The 21298-nt window shown below is 35.5% G+C and overlaps 1 protein-coding gene across 2 annotated transcripts in view; it reads left to right on the top strand.

The window, feature by feature from the left end:
• COL11A1 (collagen type XI alpha 1 chain) overlaps positions 1–21298 on the top strand; it is a 276695-nt gene that overhangs the window by 150840 nt on the left and 104557 nt on the right. For both annotated transcript variants that reach the window (XM_072644156.1, XM_072644155.1), the window contains exons 32-36: positions 4831–4884; positions 6173–6217; positions 6364–6417; positions 6519–6563; positions 12627–12680. In XM_072644156.1, the coding sequence (XP_072500257.1) occupies positions 4831–4884; positions 6173–6217; positions 6364–6417; positions 6519–6563; positions 12627–12680 (252 nt within the window). The remainder of the gene's footprint in view (positions 1–4830; positions 4885–6172; positions 6218–6363; positions 6418–6518; positions 6564–12626; positions 12681–21298) is intronic.

Raw genomic sequence — 21298 nt, 5'->3', positions numbered from 1 at the left:
TCATTTGTGTTTAAAGCAAAATATAATAATCTATACAAGTTTGACATATATGTGTGTATATACTACATAAATATATGTTTGTAAGTTTATTAGTTTTTGTAGTCCCTCCAAAGATTCAAATTAAAATCCATCCATACCAATGCACTATGACATTTCTTCCTGCATTTCTTTTCCACTTCTTGCTCTGAAAACTATCATCAAATGGACACAGTATTGTTACTGGTATGTCAATGGACTGCTCTTTTATTAAATTAACCATCTCTATGATTTCTAGATCACATACTTTTTTCAGCCTAATGTGTGTGTGTGTGTGTGCGCATGCATGTGTGTGTATTCACACATTCTTCTCTCTCCTATCTAATCCTAATATACTGTTCCAACCACTCTTTCCAGTACTGAGTTCTTCTCTCACATACCCCAATTCATTGGTTGTAGTGATGATGGAGGAGGCCATAGAGGGAATCAGAATCCTTCTTGTTCCCCATTGCTACCACAGACTCATGTTCCACCACCTTCACTAAGCAAGCTCTGTTCCTTTGAGGTTCATGCTATCCAAAGAGATCACCTAGAAGTATCTAGGAAGCATCATGAATAGGGTGCTTGGCATAGAGTCAGGGAGACCTGAGTTCAAATCTATCCTCAGACACTAGCTGTATGACATTGGGCAAGTCACTTAACCTCTGCTTCCCTCAGTTTGCTCATCTCTAAAATGAGGACAGCACCAACACTTCCCTCCTGTGGTTATTGTGAGGATCTAAGGGCATGCTTGTAAAGCTCTTAGCCAAGTGTCAGACACATTGTAGGTGCTATATAAAAACACTTATTTCAGCAGCAGCAGCAGCAGCAGCAGCAGCAGCAGCAGCAGCAGCAACAACAGCTTCTCCAAATACTAGTGACCCAGTGCCTGGCACATAGTAGCTACTTAATAAATATTGATTGATTGATTGTTATCTATCGGATCCTGGAACATTTTCCTTCCTTCTATTGATTTGGTGTCTGGCTCACTTTCTTCCCTTCCTATCTCCTTCCTTCATCTATATCTATATATTTATATTTATGTACACACACTTGCACACACATACACATACTCCCTCAAATACCCAAACCTCCCAGTTCCTCAATCTGCTCTATTCCCACAGCATTCTAAGCCTCCACTCTACCCAACTATACACAGATAATTTTTCCATTCACTCCAAGTATTCTATTTCCTTGGTCATCAACTCAGAATCTTTATCTGATCATAATCCTTTCTTATTCCATGTTTTTATCAACCTTATTGCCAGGCCTAGAGGCCTGAGGGCTACCCGAGTCTTCTTACCTCTATCCCGAGGTCTTCGGTTGGCCAAACCGGATGCTCGTATGAGAGAAAGGACGTTCCAGAGTCTAACAAGGGTTGAGCTTTATTTCAGGGTCTAGTTACAAGTGCAGGGGAATTCTTCCTTAGGAGGGAGCGAAGAATCTCCCAAGGAGGCAAAGATCTTACAATAAGAGATTGGAAGTAGAAGTATAAGTGGGGAGAGAGGGGGAGGGGAGAGAAGAGAGAGGAAAAGCAGAGCCTTGTTGTCCTCACCGCTCCGCGCCCCTCCGCCCAAGAGAACTTTCAGGCTTTCCTGATCCTACTTAAACCCTCCAGCAGCATAGTTTGCATCTGAATACCGTGCTGTTAGATAACAATAGTGTGCCCAGATCCGGGACAATCTCGAGGGCGGGGAGAGCTCTCTCCCATCACGTTTCTCACGGGAAGAGGCGGAAATACACGAGATAGCTCGGTTCACCTCGATTCCCAGTCATTTCCTGGGGGGGTCTCGTGAGAACTCTAAGATTTAGAAGTTCCCACCTTTACCCGCCCGAGACTGTCCACCTGGAATTGAGCTTCCATCCCCAACACCTTATCATCCTATGTTCTTTCTCATCACCATAGCTTTCTACTGCTCAGTTCTTTCACAGTTCCTTTACCCTTGCCCCGGCTACAATCTCCTCTCTTCATTCTCAACCCTTGGCAAACCAACTTGTATGTACTGCGCACTCTTCACCCATGCTTCCCTTTCCCCATGTCCTAGCATTGGTTGTGCCTTGCCAAACCCCAGCCTTGAATTATTTCCAATATTTTGCTCCTTTGTTGAATGGAGTTGAAGGAAACATGTAACAATGCTGAATGGGTCGACTCCTGATTTATATTATCTAATTTCACCTGGGTTCTTACATCAATCAATATGTCAGTTATTTAGCTAACATTAATTAAGCTCCTGTACTATACCAGGCTTTTGCTAAGCACTAGGGATACAAAGAAAGGGAAAAGAATCTGCATCAAGGCAAATGCTTGGTTTTCTCTAGTAGATTATTTATCCTACAACAGCTATTCAAAATTTTCTTGTCTTTTCTCAAGGATCCTTTAGTTCACACTCACACCCTCACACCCTAGCCTCTTAACTGGTGATATTTCCTCATAATTCACCAAAAAATATGAGGTCATTCACTAAGGTCTTCTTCTCCTCTCCTCCTAATCTCACATCACTCCGATATCCCCTCCTTCCACTATTTCTTCCTTCACATTGGTCTCACATGAAGAGCTGCCCTTTCTTCTTTCCAAAGCCAACCCTTCTACATGCACCTTTGATTCTTTCCCAGCAGATTGTTTCCTCCATCATCCCCACTCTTTCATCTTCAATTTCTTCATGTCTACTAGCTCTTTCTCTGCTGCATACAGTAACAGTTATCTCCGCTGTCCTTAAAAAAGCAAAAACAGAAAAAGACCACTTACCTGATCCTACCATATCTACTAGGTATCATCTTCTATATCTCTTCCCCTTCATGATTAGACTCCTTGAGACATGCATCTTCACTAACTACCTCTACTTTTCTCCTGTTTTCTTCTAAACCCTCTAGAATCTGGACCTTGATCCCATCATTAAATTGAAATTTCCCCCTCCAAAGTTATTGGTTCTCCTGACTGCCAGATTTCATGGTCATTTCTCAATCTCCATCTTTCTTTATCTGTAATAAAATAATAGTGATAATAATAATATAGCTAACATTTATATAGCACTTACTATAAACCAGGAGCTCTGCTCAGTGCTTTAGTTATTATCTCTTTTGGTCTTCATAACCACCCTGGGAGGTTAGTGCTGTTATTATCCTCATTTGACAGATGAGGAACTGAGACAGAGAGAGATTAAGTGAATTGCCTAATGTTCCACAGCTAAAGTTTATCAGGTCAGATTTGAGCTCAGGTTTTCTTTACTTCAGGTCTAACACTCTATCCACCATGTTCCCTAGCTGACTTATTTAACACTGTTGCTCACCTTCTCCTAAATAGCCTTCACTAGGTTTGTTCTACTGCTCTATCTCTTTTTATTGAATCTTCATCTGTACTATACCCACTAACTCTGAATGCTCTATTTTGTGCTGTCTTCTCTTCTTGTTGGTGGCATCAGTTTCCTTGAGTTCAGTTATGATGTCTATGTGGATTGTTTCCACGTCTGTGTATTCAGTCCTCCCTCTCCTCAACTCCAGTCATACATCACCAGCTACCTTTTAAGTTTCTCAAACTGGCTATAGTCATCTTGAACACAGTATTTCTAAAAGAGAACTCGATGTCTTTCTTCTCAAGCCCTCATTTCTTTTCAAATTTTCTATTGCTGTTTACAACACCACCATCCACCATGTTTCCATTCACCTAGGTTCACAACTTCAGTGTCATCCTCAGCTTCTCATTCTTACCCTTTATAACAAATCTCCTAATAAATTTTGTGGTTTCTGCCTTCACAGTATCTCTTGAATAGATCATCTTCCATTTCTATGTCTCCCTATCTCTCTGTCTCCCCTTCTCTCTGTCTCTGTATCTCTCTCTGCTGTCTCTGTCTCTCCCCCCCACACATACACACATATATATATATAGACACAAATGCATACACATATGTGTGTGTCTATAGACACACATACCTTTTAATAGTTACTTGCTGAGTTGAATTCATCTATCTATGATTACTTTTTCAAATGCCTCTTATGTGTCAACACCATGTTAAGCCCTGGAACAACAAATATAAAATTGAAAAGCTCCTTGCCCACAAGAGCTTGAATCCTTAATACTGCACTGAAATGTTCTATGCATGATTCTTTACCTCTAGTTTGCCCTGGATGTACATATTTCTTTGCATGTTTTCTTCACCATTAAATGTGAGCTCCATATAGTGAAAATTTAATAAATCCTTGTTAATTGAATGATTGCAAATTAATATTATATTCCATGTTAATAATTTGACAAGATATAGGAGGACAAAAATCTTTTCAGGTGAGATAAAAGGAAAAATACCAAAAGTTTTTGAAATCTTTCATTAAAGTCTTTTGCTAAGATCATAAGAAAGTAATAATAACACTAAATAATAATAATAATAACAGCTATTCATTTCTTCCCTGTCTTGTGTTTACCAAGTAATTTATATATAAAATGAGAGCAAAATCTAATCACAGAGCTTAAAGGAACAATGTGGAATTAATACCTCAAAAAAATCTTGATACATTCAAAAATTGTTTTCCTTTTTTTTAGTGGTTTCACCTTAGGGGAAAATGTATTATTTGATCAGTTCTTTACTTTTGAAGTGAAAGTTAAAATTCATTTTATCTCTTGATGTTTTAATGCATTCAGAATTTCAAGTATTACGGTAAGCTTATTTTAAAATATATGAACCATAGCTGTATGGTGTCTTGAAAAAATGATCTGATTTAAGTATAAGACCCTTTTTCATACTTATTTTGTTTTAAAGATAGACTATATAGCTGAAACTATCACCGAGCATTTACAGTTGATTTTAACATGTGTTTCTTTTATAGGGTTCCACTGGTTTTCCAGGGTTCCCAGGTGCCAATGGAGAGAAAGGTGCCAGGGTATGCTATATAAGAATCTTCTTACATACACTTAAAAAGAATTGTACTAACAATTTTGTGGATGATCTTGTGTCAGATATTTGTTTATGAAAATCTGGATGGCAGCAAGCAGGATGGGAAACTTGGGCTAATTGCACAAATAAACTAATAAGAATAAAATGCAAGAGTCTGCTTTGTCTATCAAAGGAGATGGGGAAAAATCTTAGAAATATTCTGCAGAGAGTATATCTGTAATACATAGGTTAAGAAATTCACTGCTCTGCCATCTCTGAAGTTCACTTCAAAAAGATTGATCATATTTTTAGAAATCTGATGAAATTATCAGAAGTGAAAGACTATCTTGGAAACCTTAGACGAGAGCAGTTTAGACATTAAGTCACATTGGAGTAATGTTTCTCATTGATATGTCTCCAATTCATTTCAATTAACAGTTAAAAAGTTACTGTACTTTAAACAATTTTAAATTTCAACTGACTTTATTCTTACCCCTTAGACTTGCTTTAGAAAACATGAAGTTCCATTTTGTTTTTTCCTACCAAACTAATGAAACCAAAACATTATTCAATTTCTTTTGGTCTCTAAGATAAAAGAATAATAAACAGAAATTAGAATTTAATAGAAATAAAAATGTAATATGTACCGAGTGTGGTAAAATTTGTGTAATGATAAGCAGTAAATGAAGTTGGCAGAAATTTTTTTTAAATAGACTGCAGATTGAGATTCCTCATTTAAAACTTACAATATTTAGGTGAACTATACAATAATAGTTTGGTTCTTCATTGAAGTTCCTTATTTAGATTTCCTGCCTTAAAAGAATAACATTCATATTAGATTTTTCTAGTCTGTGTTTTGTTTATTTGTACTCCATTCTTTCATTTTCATAGGAAATAGACTGTCTGTTTCTGTCTCTTACTTTTTCCCTTAACCCCCTTTAAGTCATTTGACATAAAAATACTGGGCTTGCAGTTCTGAACCTTTTTTCTATAGTGTCCTTCTCCCCCGACATGTCCTTGTATTTAGTTATTTGGTAAAAGCACACCTTGCAATAATGTAAATAGAAGGTTCCCATGAGTCAACTCTACTTCCTTAAACTGTCCAGTGAATTTAGTGAGATGGTCAGTTTTTAGAGGAAAAAAAAATGTTTACTTAAATTAAAATGCAGAAGATCTAAATAGATGCAAAATGGCATCTTAGTCTTGAGAGGGTTTTATAGTGCCTCATTCAGCCCCAGGTCTGTAATTCACTATAATATAATGTATAATGAAACCCTTTGAACTGTCTTTGGCAGGGTGTTGCTGGCAAACCAGGTCCCCGGGGACAGCGTGGTCCAACGGTAGGTACTTTCATTTAAATAATGGGTTGTACATTTGCATTTGGAATTCCATACTTTGAGAGAATTTTTAAAGGGAAAATTGACTCTACTTCTGAAAAATATTTGGCACTGGATTAGTCTCATCTGTCTCATTTTCAAATCCTCAGGGGCCACGAGGTTCAAGAGGTGCAAGGGGACCCACAGGAAAACCAGGGCCAAAGGTAAGGTGGCAGGTATTCTTTAGCTATCTGGTGTGGGCCAGAAACTGACATGAAAAAGAATGTTATTAAATTCATTTTTTTCTCCTTTTCCCTTTCCTCAGGGCACTTCAGGTAGTGATGGTCCACCTGGTCCACCTGGTGAAAGAGTACGTAACATTCAACTACATGGTATAGATAAGAACTTTTTTGTTACTTTTTTAAAAATATATATTCGTCATTTAGGGAAAGAGCAATCTGACCTTGCATGGCATATACGCATTCAACCTACACTCCAATTGGACAGGCTGAGGTGGGTAAAAGGTGAAATGACTGAGGAAACAAAGGATTTAGCTTCTGAGCATATTGATTTATTAAGCAATGCATACCAATTGCCTAACAAATTGGGACCAGATTTCCTCATCTTAGGGCTGGACACCAAATACAGAAGGAGACAGATTCTTATACATTAAAAATAATTTACAAGTAAGACCAATTAATTAAAAAGAAAACAGTTAACCAGAATACAAAATTACATGATTTCTAATTGGAGGAGAGATTGGGACTTTCCAAGTTAGGAGGGGGAGAGTAAATGAGAGCAATTTCCTGAAATCAGAAAAATAGGTGTGCCACTTCCCAAGAGTATCTATATTCAATCAAAGGACCATGAAAACATTAACTTATTGATCTGTATGGGGCCAATTTTCAGATAAGACATATGGGTTACTTGAGATGTATAATTGTGAGAAAACTCTTTGCATCAATTCTTAGTATTTAACTAGGTTTCTGGTCAGCAAAACCTAAGTTCTTTGTTAAGCACCTCTAAACAGACAGCAGAGTTAGTCTAGCTTTCCAGCCATGGATTCAAAGCCACTAGATTCAAACAATTGCAATAAGGTTTTCTCCCAACTCCCACAATGGAATGAAGTTTTTTTTTTTTTTTTTTGACAAGACGGAAATGGGACTAAATCCATTATTGAACATAAAGAAAACTGAGCTAACTCCAGAATTGAGTCACAAGATGGAGTCAGTGAGGTCCACCCAATTCCCACTACCACTTGCTTTTCTAATTTTCCCAATTCCCTCAAAACCAGGATCACACAGTTAAGTAATGCCTCATTCTTTACTGCACTGATTTGAAAGAGTAGGTAAATCAGAATAATTTGTCATTTAGTTCAAAATGAGATAAACCATGGATAGAATTGGTCTACAATTTTCTTCTCAAACTCAAGCCAAACATACTTAATGGTTTAGAAAATTCTTATAGAAACCATGATATCCCTTATCACTTTCTAGGGCATTTCATTTGTGTATGCATTCCATGCAGGATTATGCTGGCGAAATAGAGTCTACCATTAGCCATTAAGCTACAATCAATATACATTCAAATCAAGATAAAGCATCTATTCCAGTAAATAGAAAAACTATTTAGAAAAATTGATTTTCAATTGCTACACAATGGAGCTAACTACAGATGAGTGAGCATGTCCTCTGTTTGCTAGTGGGTGAAGTTTAACTTTTAGATAACTAGATTAATTTATAGTCTGCTAATTCTTACCCTAACAACAACACTTTTAAAATTAAGAAATAATTAATACAACCTACTAAGGTTGTATTAACCCATCTATTTCTGGTTCATCACAATCCAATACTTAGGTGTTTTTTTAAAATAAAATATACACTTTAATATGAAATGTATACCCAGTAAAGAGCTCAAACTAGGAAGTGACAGAAGGAAAGGACAGTATCATTTGGATAAAATTACAACTGTGAGCTAGAAAATATCAGTAGATGAAGAATTAAATGTCTCTTTAGTTTGATTTTTTTAAAAGAAGCTTTATTTTCTGACATTTTTGACTTTATGAGCCAGTGAATTTTGCACTTCCTCATGTCCTTCCAAAGCTAATTCTGTTTCCCAGTTTGCAGGTTAGAGTCAATATTTTCTTAATGGCCAAATGGAGTGTATCTTATTTGCTGAAGTTCAGGGGAAAAATGAGCATATTACTGGTTTGGATTATCAAAGATTTAATTCACTAGGAAAACCCACTGTTTTTCTCTTCAGAGAACATTTTCCCCAAAGACACATATCTATAAACTCATATGATTTTCAATTTAATATTAAAGTTTCTATTTACAAAGATTCACAAGTAACCTTACCGTTAGAAAAATCTCAGTGGTTAAAAAAAATATTGTTTGGAACATAAAAAGACTTTGTATTTGTGTGTACCAAAAAGAAATCTTATGGACTCCATTTAGCACTCTGAAAGCAGGTTAAATTGTGAGAGGAAGATATAAAAAAATGAAACTGGTTTAAAACAAAGCTTCATATTATATTTAGAATGATCAAAATAATAGTACATTAAGTACTTTTGAGAGAAGAAAATACTGGGTTTAGAGTTGAAAGCAATTCTAATCCTGTCTCTTGACTGATTTAGGTATATGATCTGGGGCAAGTCACTTATTAAGTGCTTCTGTTTTCCTCATCCTTATAATCTTCAGGCTAGCATTTAACATCCGTCCACAATCTGGCTTCACCTGCCTTTCCAGTCTTATTTCACATTATACCCTTTCAAGTACTTTCCATTTCAATTAAACTAAGTCTACTAATGCTTCCCCCTACAGTACATTTCATCTTTTAACTTTGCATTAAGTGGTCCCATGGTCTGGTATGTATTCCCTCTGCACTTCCTTGTGGTAGAATTCTTAACTCTGCAAAGCACAGCTCAAGTATCACTTTACTCATCTTCATTATTATCATTCTTTTTGTATTGAAATTATTTTAATTGCTGTGCATGTTCTGTTCACTTACCCAGAACAAGTGGTATGCACTACCAATAGCCTTCCCCCTTCCCAGAGTAATGTAAGTTTCTTGAAGGCAAGAACTATTTTTTTCTTCACTTGTATTCTTCAAATCTAGTATGGATCCTTCTGCATAGTAAGCACTTAGTAAACATTATTGGCTTTGTAAATGAATGTGATTGGACTACATGAATTTTAAAGTCCCTTCTAGCTCTTAAGATTCCAAAATTTCATAATAAAATGTAGCTGGGAAAGCAGAGAGAGAAATGTCGGCAGCACCATTGCCTTGGGTATGAAAATACTTATTTCTGGCTACAAATATAAAAAGTAGAATCCATTTAAAAAGAAATAATTTCACTGATTTGGATATACTACATGTTGAAAATAAAACTCTGTACAGTAAGAACATGAAAATAGATGGTTAGGCTATATCATAATTGTAAATCATGTTCCCAAAACCAATATAACAAAGCATTAATATAACACATATATTTATATCTCTCACCTGTGTATCAGATTTTGATTCAGCATAAATATCTTCATTCTCAATCTTTCCATTCAAGGCAAAAAATTATCTCAATTTTTCTTACTCTTCCATTAATATTTATGTACAATACACAGAAATACACGCACATACATGCAAAATATACTTACTTTGTCTTAATCTTTTTATACAAAGTCAATGTTAGTTTCATTTCTAATAGCTATTCAAACTCAGTATAAAACATTTGCTTTGTAATAAATCTGTGAGAGAAGAAATAGAAATATTTTCCCCATTTTATTGATGAGGAAAATGCAGCCATAAAACAGAAAGTGATTTGTTCAAAGTCACATGGTCAATAAGTGACAACGCTGGGACGTAAGCTGGTGGTTACTGATGCCGTCTAGTATTTTTCTCTTAAAAATATGACTTACTTGAAAGAATAAAGATTTCAAACTTATAGAACAGTATCCATTACCTAAGCCTTTCCAACCACTTCAATGTAACTCAGTGTTATGTCTAATAATAAGACAGCTTTGTAACATTCTGTATGTTATTTCATTTAATCCTTAGAGTATTCCAGTTGTTATTTAGTGGTTTTTCAGATATGTCCAACTCTTCATGACTCTATTTGGGGTTTTTTTGGCAAAGCTACTGGAAGCAAACAAGGTTAAATAATTTGTCCAGGATCACACAGCTAGTAAATGTCTAAAATTGGACTTGTATTCAGTTCTTCCTGACTCCAGGCCTACCTCTCTATCACTGCACCACCTAGCTTCATTTTATTCTTAGAATGTTACAGTTAGGTGGATATTATTTTACAAATGCGGAAACTGAATATGAGAGATCATTGAATGAGATCTATAAGAGACCTTAGAAACAATTGAACCAAACTCCCTTACAGATGAGGAAACTGGAGTACTCAAAGGTTAAGTGACTTGCCCAGGATCACTTAGGTATTAAGTATATTAAGCAGGATTTGGACTGAGGTCTTCCTGTTCAGTACTCTAACCATTATGTCACTTATCTTGCTTAATCAAATATTATAACATAATTTTAGAAAATTAGAAAAAAATAGCATTTCTTTTGATAATTGGTAAATAATTAACATAATTTTATATTGTTACTCAAAGTTCTATATTTTATTCAAAAGTTTATATAATGTTTATTTTCTGCTTTTTTTTTCAGTTTTTGTTTACCATTAATTTTATTAGGATAGTAGCAAACTATAATTATACCAATTTATATCTTCCCCAATTTACAAATACTTTTCTTAGACCTATCAAAACTCTCAAGTTGATTGAATTTTATGTATAATTCCTTAATTTTCTATGAATTTTTCAACACTGCTTTATCACTATCCTCAGTTGCTTTCCACAAATCTAGTCCTAAAACCCTCAAAAGGTTTTTTTATTGCGTTTTTCTGGATGTTTAATGTAGTCTTTAGAGATTTGCAGTGTGTCCTACAAACAATATCCCACCACCCTTCCCACTCAGTACACATATGTCCTTACAAAGTATATGATCAGTAAATTCTCAAGAGATTCTGAGCTAAGTCTGGTAATCCAGCTATTTGTACCTTTCTGGTTTAGGAAATGCTCACTTATGGTTTTGGATAAGCTTTACTATTGTTCTGGGGCAACTAGGTGGTGCAGTGGATAGAGTGCTGGGCCTAGAGTCAGGAAGACTACTTTTCCAGAGTTTAAATCTGGCCTCAGACACTTACTAGCTGTGTGACCTTGGGCAAGTCACTTAACCCCATTTGCCTCAATTTGCTCATTTGTACAATGACCTGGAGAAGGAAACGGCAAACCAATCTGGTACCTTTGCTAAGAATAGCCCATTGAGATCACAAAAAGTTGGACACAACTGAGCAATTCATATGTTTTAAAAATATGACAAGTTGTATACCAGTTGATAATTTCCATGAATTTATACTTTCCTGAGATTTAACATTTCTTTAGGAAAGCATAAAGAAAAAGGCATTTATAGTGTCTAATTGTTGTCTAACAACTTTAAAAGAAACCAAAGATTCTTTAAGGCTTGGGAAAACATGATTCAATAAAATACCAAACCAATAGTAATTCTAAAGGCATATATTGAACATCAGTATTACTCTTAGATTTTAATTAAAAAATGGCAAGTGAGGAAAGTTTGACTCACATCAGAAGGGGGAAAAAGGCAAGTATCTATAGTGATAACTTAAGATAAAGTATCTTCAAAGTGAATCTATTTAAGACTTCAGTGATCAGTTGAAAGCATTCTCTGGTGTGTTCTTTAGAGTTACTTGTTATCCTTCAACCTGAGATTCTGATATGAAACTGGTATTTATTTGCACTGTTCAGAAATGCTCCCGTGCTAATTTGGAGGCATAGAGGTAAATTTTTAAAGAACTTTGTTCCTGACAGTTGTGGAATAAAAGATCCCCATTCTACAGTTGTCTCTAGTGGATGGTAAAATGCCAATAGCAGCCAACTCAGACTAAAAATGTCTATGAGTGTTTGGCATGAATAGCAAAGGCCTGCAGTGTCCTCAGGTTAAGAATATGGAAGTAATTCGCAGCACATAACAGAAGTGAGGAGCAAGGAAAATAAATCCATGTTGCTTTTAGATTAGCTTAGAGCCTATCTCGTTATGTTTCCACAGCTCTGTTACTACGGTGCACTGGTCTCATTCCTTTTGGTATTAATGCTTTAGAAATAAACTGCAAGTGATAGCTTTCATTTTGCAAGTCATGCTTTTCATTTTCCCTATTATATTTTCTGACGTAGTAGTATGGGCTGCAGAAAATCTTGCCAATAGGTTTGCGTTGGAATTAAAGCAATTTGCTGATAGCAACATGTGCCATGCATAAATGACTTTTTCTCATTTGTGACTACCTTCTGTGGGACTCCTGCACCATAATGAGAAATAATAACAATTTGTCTTTTTTCCCCCTTTTGTTCCAATTCAGGGACCTCAAGGACCTCAGGGCCCTGTCGGATTCCCTGGACCAAAAGGCCCTCCTGTAAGTATTTTTGCTTTCTCTCTTTTTTTCTTTTGCTGTACATTAAAAAAAAAAAAGAATTTTTAATCACTTTGTATCCTCATTTTAAATAGCCTATATCTGTAAGTGCTAATAGAATTCACTTATTAAAATGTGCAAAAATGAACACAAAGCAATAATGATAATTAAAACATAAGCACAAAAGGCAAGTAATAATGCATGCATTGTAAATTTTTCCAATTTAGAGATCAATTTATGACTGTGAATTTCATTTGTAATTATTGCACAGGATTGTTTCTTAAGAAAAAAACTATTTGTGCATAAAACAGGCAAGAGAGGATATCATTCGATTCTCAGATTCCTTATATAAATAATCTCAGTCCTTTATTTAGTATACAACACTCTTTGGACTCCTTTCATAATCTGTATTCTCAGAAGTGAGCAAAAGCTCTCCTCCTACCCCACTCCCACCTTTTTTGATATTCAGAGAAAAACAGAAAGAGGTATATCCAGTTATCTTTATTGTCCTCTATTCTGCCTTGGTGACAGCTAGAATTTCCAGTTAACCTCTCGGTCGTCTAATAGTTTACAATGCTTGTGATGTTAAAAGTCCTTTGGTTGATTCTAGCTGTAAGTAAATGCACCATAGCCAGAACATGATTTATCTCTCTTCTTGGAAAACTCAGATAGTCAGCCTTGTCTTTTTCACTCAGTGCCTTTAGGGATGAATAGTATTCCAAGGCTGTAATGGGGATAAATCTATCTATCTTTAGCCAGTACAATAGTTTCCAATACTTCAAAGACTGATGTCTTTAGTCTCATCCTTGGAGTGTTGTTACCTAAGGTCAAAATGACCTAAAGGGTGTTGATTGACTTCTCCCTTCCTAGGAATATCCTTTAATAACATTAGAATGAAAACTGAAGGGTGTAAGTGGAGGAGATTATTCTAGCTCATTGGATCATAGATTTAGAGCCCAGAGTCATCCCAAAAGACCTCTCTGGTTCATTTTACCAGATGAGGAAACTGAGAGCCAATGAGGTTAAGTAGCTTGATCAATGTTGATAAACTATACAGTTAAGCCTTGACTCACTTGTTTGGCAAGAACAGATAGCATCAGAGATTTAGATCTTAAAGAAACTTAAGAAGCCATGAAGTCCAAACCCTTAATTCAATAGACAAGGAAGCCGAAATCCAGAGATGTCACTTTATTTGTTCGAGATCACATAGGTCTTAAGTGGCAGAGCAGGAAATTAAACCCAGGGACTCTGACTCCAAATGCAGTGCTGTTTCTATTACTAATACATAGGAATTGTAGATTATTCTTTAAAGAAGTTCAGTATTGCTAATTTAATATGTGCATAGTAATTCTAATTAAATATAGATTTATTTATTTGAGGGAAGCGGAAGGGCAGAGGCAAACTGATCTCTGATTCTCCTTGGTGTAGGTGATTCCAGGTGCAATTTATAGTCCTATACTTCCTCTAGGAGGGGGACAGCAGGCAGTGATGAATAATATAAACTGCTCAGGGTCACACAGACAGTATGTTTCAGAGTTACAACTAGAACTCAGGTTTTCCGGAGTCAGAGGCAAGCCCTCTGTGTACTTTGTCATTCTCCTTGTAATGACAGATGGGAGCAATCTGTAATCATTATGTGTATTGAGGCAGTACTATGTGATGCCCCATTTATATTGGATGTAAATAGATAGATCAGAAGTGCCAGCAAATTGTTTGTTTTCACAAGTGGGGAAGCATAACCCTTGCAGTTTTGTTTACTCTATTAATATGTTAATAATCCTCTCTAATTATAGACACATTTCAAAAGTAAACTGCAGCTTGGCTCCTGGGTGGCATCAGAAAATCTCCATTAGAGAGGCCTGAATTAATGAGGTTACAATACAGTCAAAATCCTTAAGTACTTGACTGCAAAAAAAAAAAAAATCCTCTGCCGTTTGTCAGGAGCAAAAATTTGGAATCTTGCCTGCCTGCCGAACAGCTTGACATTATTGTTCATATTGGCCCCTACATGCTTGGTAGGGGCCACTGCTAAAACTAGGTTTTATACCTGGTAATAGCCAGTTAGTAAGAGTACCTTAACCTTAGAGTAGGTTATCATGTCTGGAGACTCAGGATATATACTTTATCCACAAACTGTTACCCTATTTTTCTCCATTGGCTTACAACAAAGTTTCTAAAATAAAATCTAGCTAATTTTTCTCTTCCTGTCCAGTTATAGACTTAAGTCTCCGTTCAGTATCTATCCAAGGTCTGTGGACTTACAAACCAGCTCTCTGTTTTGTCCATCCAATACTATGTTCTAATCTGAACAGCATGTATTCTTTATGTACTTTTTAGACTGATAGCTTGAGCAGCAGTGACTCTGATTTAATAGTATACTTTGAAATGTCCTTGGACTTGATGCAAACAGGAGAATCTACAGGCAATACCTCTTTCAACTGAATTATGTACCAATCCTGCTCTATAACAGCTTTTTTGTTGTTGGTTGATTTTTCCATCATTATCAGTTTGTTTAAGTCTTTGTGACCCCATTTGAGGTTATCTTGGCAAAGATATTGGAGTGATTTTCCACTTCTGTCTCTAGCTCATTTTATAGAGAAACTGAGGCAAGCAGAGTTAAATGACTCATCCAGTGTCACAGAGATAGTAAGTATCTGAGACTGGATTTGAACTCAGGTCCTTCAGACTCCAGAGACAGCACTCTATCCACTTCACCACCTAGATACCCCTTTATGACAGCAGCAACATCTTTGTCGAGCATAAATCTTATTCATACCTCCATGGCATCATTGTAATAAGATCCTATGAAATTTTCAATCATTATCAGAGAATAATAAAGATCAAAGAAGAAATGATGACTTCTACAATTTCTAAATCTTTTACTGAGTCTTTCTTATATACACCACACGGTGTCTGTATACATTTGCAAAATAGTTCAGTTTGTAAGTTCCAGGCTATCCTACTGTACAATTCGTTTGCTCATACCCCAAAGCAGCTATTAGTCTAGTCAAAAACTGTCTAAATAGCCTATTCTGGTTGGTTCAACCAAAACTTGTAGCTGGAATAGTGCCAAGAATTTTGAGAACCCCTCTCCTTCCCCTAGTTAATGAGCATAGAGACTTGGTCTTACTGTACGTATAATTTGAATCCATGAAATACATGGGTTGACATGAACAAAATAGAATCCAAAAAGTCTTTACAGACTTAACTATTGCTCATACCATGCACTATAGGAAGTAATAGAAAACATTTTCTCCCTATCTATATAGTATTTATCCTGCCACTAAGTGGATGAATATTCTGCTCAGCCTTTCCTAATTTATTCATCCATTCATGAGTTCTTTCATTCACTAATGCACTCATTCAGTAAAATTCTGTTTGTTATTTGCTATGCACATAACACTGGACTAGGCACTGAGGGAATGTTATTTATACAAAAGAATGAAGAGTTTTTCCTGTGCCCTAGGAACTTATAATATATTTACGGAGACCTGACTTTCTTACTTCAAAGAGTTAAGTAGCAATATATAAATACTTGTTGACTGACTGACTAAATAACAAAGAATATGATTTTTTGCTATAAGCCCCAGAGGACAAAAATATTAGTATGAAATCAAAATTCCTGTCATTTCCCTATCATGCATATTTTGCTGTCAGTTTTCAAAGAGGGAAAAGCAAATCTTCATTTCTTAGATTGAAATACAGAAGGGAAAATAATAAAAAGCTGTTCTTAGAAGAAATAAAATAAATTCCTTCTTATCATACTAGGACCTCTTTAGAGAAAAGATAACTGAATTGAGTAAATAGAATGCTGGAATGAAGATTTTCCCCTCCTACTTCTTCTGCCATAAAAGTAGACTTTGTTGATATATTGCACCTTCAGTTGATATAATAATTCCAACAACAGAGAACCTAGACCTAAAACATTATTAAAACATAAAAATGTTTTTTTTTAAATTCTATTTATTTGGGAAAGACTAAACTTATAGGTGTCCCTGGGAAGAGAAAAATTAATCTATACAGTTCTTATTCAGTTTTTTAGCACGTATAAAATTTTTCTCAGGTCAGTTTTCTCCCACTTATGCAGAAAAAATAACCTTTTCTGGGACAGATCAAAGATGGTGACTATTTTATCAATAGAAATTTGATAATGTATTTGCAATTTTAAAAACACGTCATTCTTTAGATAAAAATTTTACCCTCTTTTTAAAAATTTATTATTTATTTATAACATTCTTTTCTTTTTATATTTTAATTTCCAAATTCTATATTCCTTCCCACCCCTCACCTATCCATTGAGAAGGCATACAATACAACTTACATATATGCAATCATGTAAAACATTTTCCTGTTATCATATTGCAAAAATAAGTAAAACAAAAATAATTTGCCCTCAGAGCTGGTAAGTTCTCTCTCTGGAGATAGATAGCATTTTTTTCATCATGCGTTCTTTGGAATTTTCTTGGATCATTGTATTGATCAAATTAGTCAAGTCTTTCAGAGTTGATAATCATTACAACATTGAAGTTACCATGCAAGATGATTTCCTGGTTCTTCATTGGTCCATATGGGTTTTTTCATGCTCTTGTGAAACCATCCTGCATGTATATGATATGCCACAACTTGTTCAGTCATTCCCTAATTGATAATACTTTGATGCCACAAGAAGAGCTGTTATATTCTTGTATATATTATATTTTCTACAGTATAAATATTTTGTACATATGTACATTTGTAATAAATATTTTTGTGCATATTTTTGTACATTTTTTTCCTTTTTCTTTGATCTCTTTGGTAGATCTAGTAGTGGTATTGCTAGATCAAAGGGAGGTATGCACAATTTTGTAGCCCTTTGGGCATAGTTCCAGTTTGTTTTTTAGAATGGACCAGTTCACTACTCTACCAGCAGTACATACCAGCATGTACATATTTTCCCTCATCCCCTCCAACATTTATTATTTCTAATAAGTGTGGGGGTGGTACCTCAGAGTTGTTTGAATCTGTACTTCTCTAATAAATAATGATTTAGAGCATTTTTTTATATAACTGTAGATATCTTTGATTTCTTCTTCTGAAAACTACCTGTTCATATCCTTTGACCATTTATCAATTGGGGAATGGTTCTTATTTTTAGAAATTTGACTCAGTTCTCTATATATTTGAGAAATGAGGCCTTTATTAGGGAAATACTATTACTTTATTGTCTGTGGCACCTTTTGGAAAAATGTAGTTTTCCTGATTATCTCTTTTAATTAGGTCTGTTTTTGTTTTTGCTTTGTCTGAGATCATGATTGCTCCCCATACCTTTTTTCCTTCATTTGAAGTATATATGATTCTATTCCAGCCCTTTATTTTAGCTCTGTGTATAGTCACCTCACTTTTTTACTTGATCTAAGCAACATAACTTAGGCTACCTTCATTTCCCCCTTACTTCCCCACAACAGAGTAGTCAAATATACCGAATTCAAAGTTCATAAGCATATTATACTCCATGTGAATAAGACACATAGCATATCAAGGCATCTATGATTTTTGCAAATTAGAGAATCCTCAGAAAGCAGTTTACCTTTACCCAGCAAACAGAATATAGAATTTAAGAGTTGGAAAGGATCTCAGTGATCATATAATCCCACCTATGAATGTAAAGAATCCTCACTATAACATATTCTATTACAACTTAGTAGAAAAGTCTTATGGAATTCAAGAACATTCCAATCGAATGATTTGCCCAGTATCATATACCTAGAATTGACAAAGATAAGACTTGAACCTAATTCTTACTAATGTCAAAACAAACACTCTATGTACTACTCCATGCTGCCATTTTAGACAATAAATACAGACAGTAAAATACATCCTGACAGATTAGTGTCATGCACTGATAGTATATGATAGTCATATTTGAAGTGGGATCATAAGTTCATAGATTCATGACTGCAAGGGACCTTAGAGGCCATTTATTCAAAGGAATAGTGAAAGATCAATATGATATATTATTAGCTTTGTTGTGTGATAGATAAACCCTTCTTCCAGGCTAAGTAGTCTAAGAACACTTTTGATCTTAGATTTTTGTTAAATACATTTCTTACCATTATCTGGCTTTTTAAATAGGAAGTCATCCCCAGGGGTGAAACTGATTAATTATATTTTTATGTAGTAGTTTGCATGAGGAGAGATGCAATGGAAAGGCATCAGAAAAAAAGAGATAGCCATCAATTCCTATCCTCTCTCCTTAATCTTTAGAATGAGTTGTTGACTCTAACAGAAGTTTGGATAGTTAAAGCTAGCACCATTGAAAAAGTAAAGAGCTTGCATCATTCCTGTTAAAGCAGTACCTAGACTGTGTCCCATACCTATTACTATAGCACAGTAGTAGGAGGCAGAATAAGAGAAAGACTTGAAAATCCTGGCTCAGATGCCTTGGTATTTTTACAAAGTGCTTTAAATCTCATGGTACAGAGAATACTTTTTTCTAGACCCAAATCCAGTCATGAGTGAACTTCTCAGACCATGATTTGTTTTCTGATCTGCCATATTGGCTTTTAAGTTGTGTGTTAGTCCTTCGTTGCCAAAGAAGACCATGCCATCAGAGAAATGATGACATGGCTTGCACTTGACTTTGTTTTGAGTGAGGGAGGGCTGTGCAGGTCACCAGCCTCACTTCTCCTCCAGAGCCATCTGAATCCAGTGACCAGATATTCATCAGGATGCCTGGAAATGACCCAGGACGAGACAATTGGGGTTAATTGACTTGCCCAAGGTCACACACAGCTAGTGTGTATCAAGTGTCTGAGGTGAGATTTGAGCTCAGGTCCTTTTGACTCCTGCACTGGTGCTCTATCCACTGTGCTACCTAGCTGCCCTGACTTTTAAGACTAAATAAAGGAATTCATGAAGTAGTAGTACCTGAAGTGCAGCTGATACTGGTCTACTCAATGATGCACAATGATGTGCCTGAAATCTCATTAACAAAGGTATTTCTCCAAAAATGCAAATTAAAACTCATTCATGCCTGTGCATCCTATGTATAATTCTTGTCCACATCTTCCCATAAATCTGCCACTGGAAGTCTACCCAGAAAGCTGGGACTTTGCTTTGTATTTATTCACACTAAGTGAAGTTTAGTATAGCATATGCTAAAATTATATTCCAGTCTATGTAGTAGCATACTAGCATACAGGCATCATTAGTTATCCTTTGCTCTTGCTGTCTGATTATCCCATTGGATAGAGAGCTGGTCGTGAATCTGGGAAACCCTGGGTTCAAGTCTCACTTCTGTGAAAATCACCTAACCTCTCAATACTGTAGGTAATTCTCTAAGGTTACAAGTTTGTAAAGATGATGCTAACCTCTATTGGTAGAAATTTCCTCAATTGGATGTTCCCAATACCCATGAAAGCTCAGATCCTATACTCCAGAGTGAACCAAGACTGTCGTAGGCAAAACTGGGACAAAATTTATTGCCACTGCTTTGAGGAAGAAAGCTCTTCTTCTAATGGAAACTTTTCTCTTCAGCTCAGACTGAATTTACATTTAGGTGTGAAATAGAACAGTAAGTAAATTATCTTTAAGTTACAAAGTTAGTTTAAATTCATAAATAAGGGATCTTTTATTATAAAAAAATGTTTTCCTTTGTTCACTAAAAAGAATGGTGTATCACTTTCCCTTCTGGGATAAAAAGGCCTAGGGATGTGTATTGGCCATACATCCACTCATGAATTCAAACAGTTCCAAATCCCTGATTACTGGATCTGTGCTTCACTCAACCAGTATTGCAGTGGAGGACAAAATGATTATGAAGTGAATTCTTGATGTGTCAGTGTGGTGTCTCAAAATAAAACTAAATCACAATTACTTTATTCCTATAGCAATCTATTTTGGCTACACTCTTCAACTGATTATTCAAATCTCTCTCTCTCTCTCTCTCTCTCTCTCCCATACACATAAAGTAATAACTTGCTGTTCAATGCTTCATTTACATTAAAACTCCAGCGGAATTTAACAAGCCCCCTGAGCAGAACTCCTGTCTCTTTAGGGCTTGTATTGTGTGGCATAACTTTTGGTTTGTGTGCAGTGAGTCTCATGAAAAAGGAAAAAGAAAAAGTCCACTGTTTTTTTGGAACATGTGTTTCACTCCTTTTCTTATTTTCAGTAGAAGTATCTCATGACCACTAGAGGACACTGTCCTTTGTTATCTCAGCCTTCATGTCACAGGCAACTGATGTTCCTAAATATGAACTGAAGTAGAAAGCAGTACTTGAATGGTGAATATTGGATGAATTATCAGAAATGTAACATGTCTACAGTGAAAAGAACCACTGTGAATACAGTATTTTCAAATACATTTTTAAAAAATCAACCTTACCAAAAAATAGCAATTTTAGCTGTTAAGAAAAATCACAAAAGGTCTCTAATACAGTTATCAATTTTTGGAATCATAAAAATGAAATATAAATTTGTAATTTTTCTAAGACCATTTTCTGTAGGAGATGGATTTCCAGGTACATGAATTATTTGGTGAACTGTAATAAAATATCATTTCAAAAGTACTGCACATGGACCCATTTATCAAATCAACTAAATATCTAAAAATATGCTATACCTGTGGCAAGAAGTCATGA

The sequence above is a fragment of the Notamacropus eugenii genome, chromosome 2, assembly GCF_028372415.1.
Source record: "Notamacropus eugenii isolate mMacEug1 chromosome 2, mMacEug1.pri_v2, whole genome shotgun sequence".
Classification (NCBI taxonomy): domain Eukaryota; kingdom Metazoa; phylum Chordata; class Mammalia; order Diprotodontia; family Macropodidae; genus Notamacropus; species Notamacropus eugenii.
This window is presented reverse-complemented; position numbering and strand designations above follow the sequence as displayed.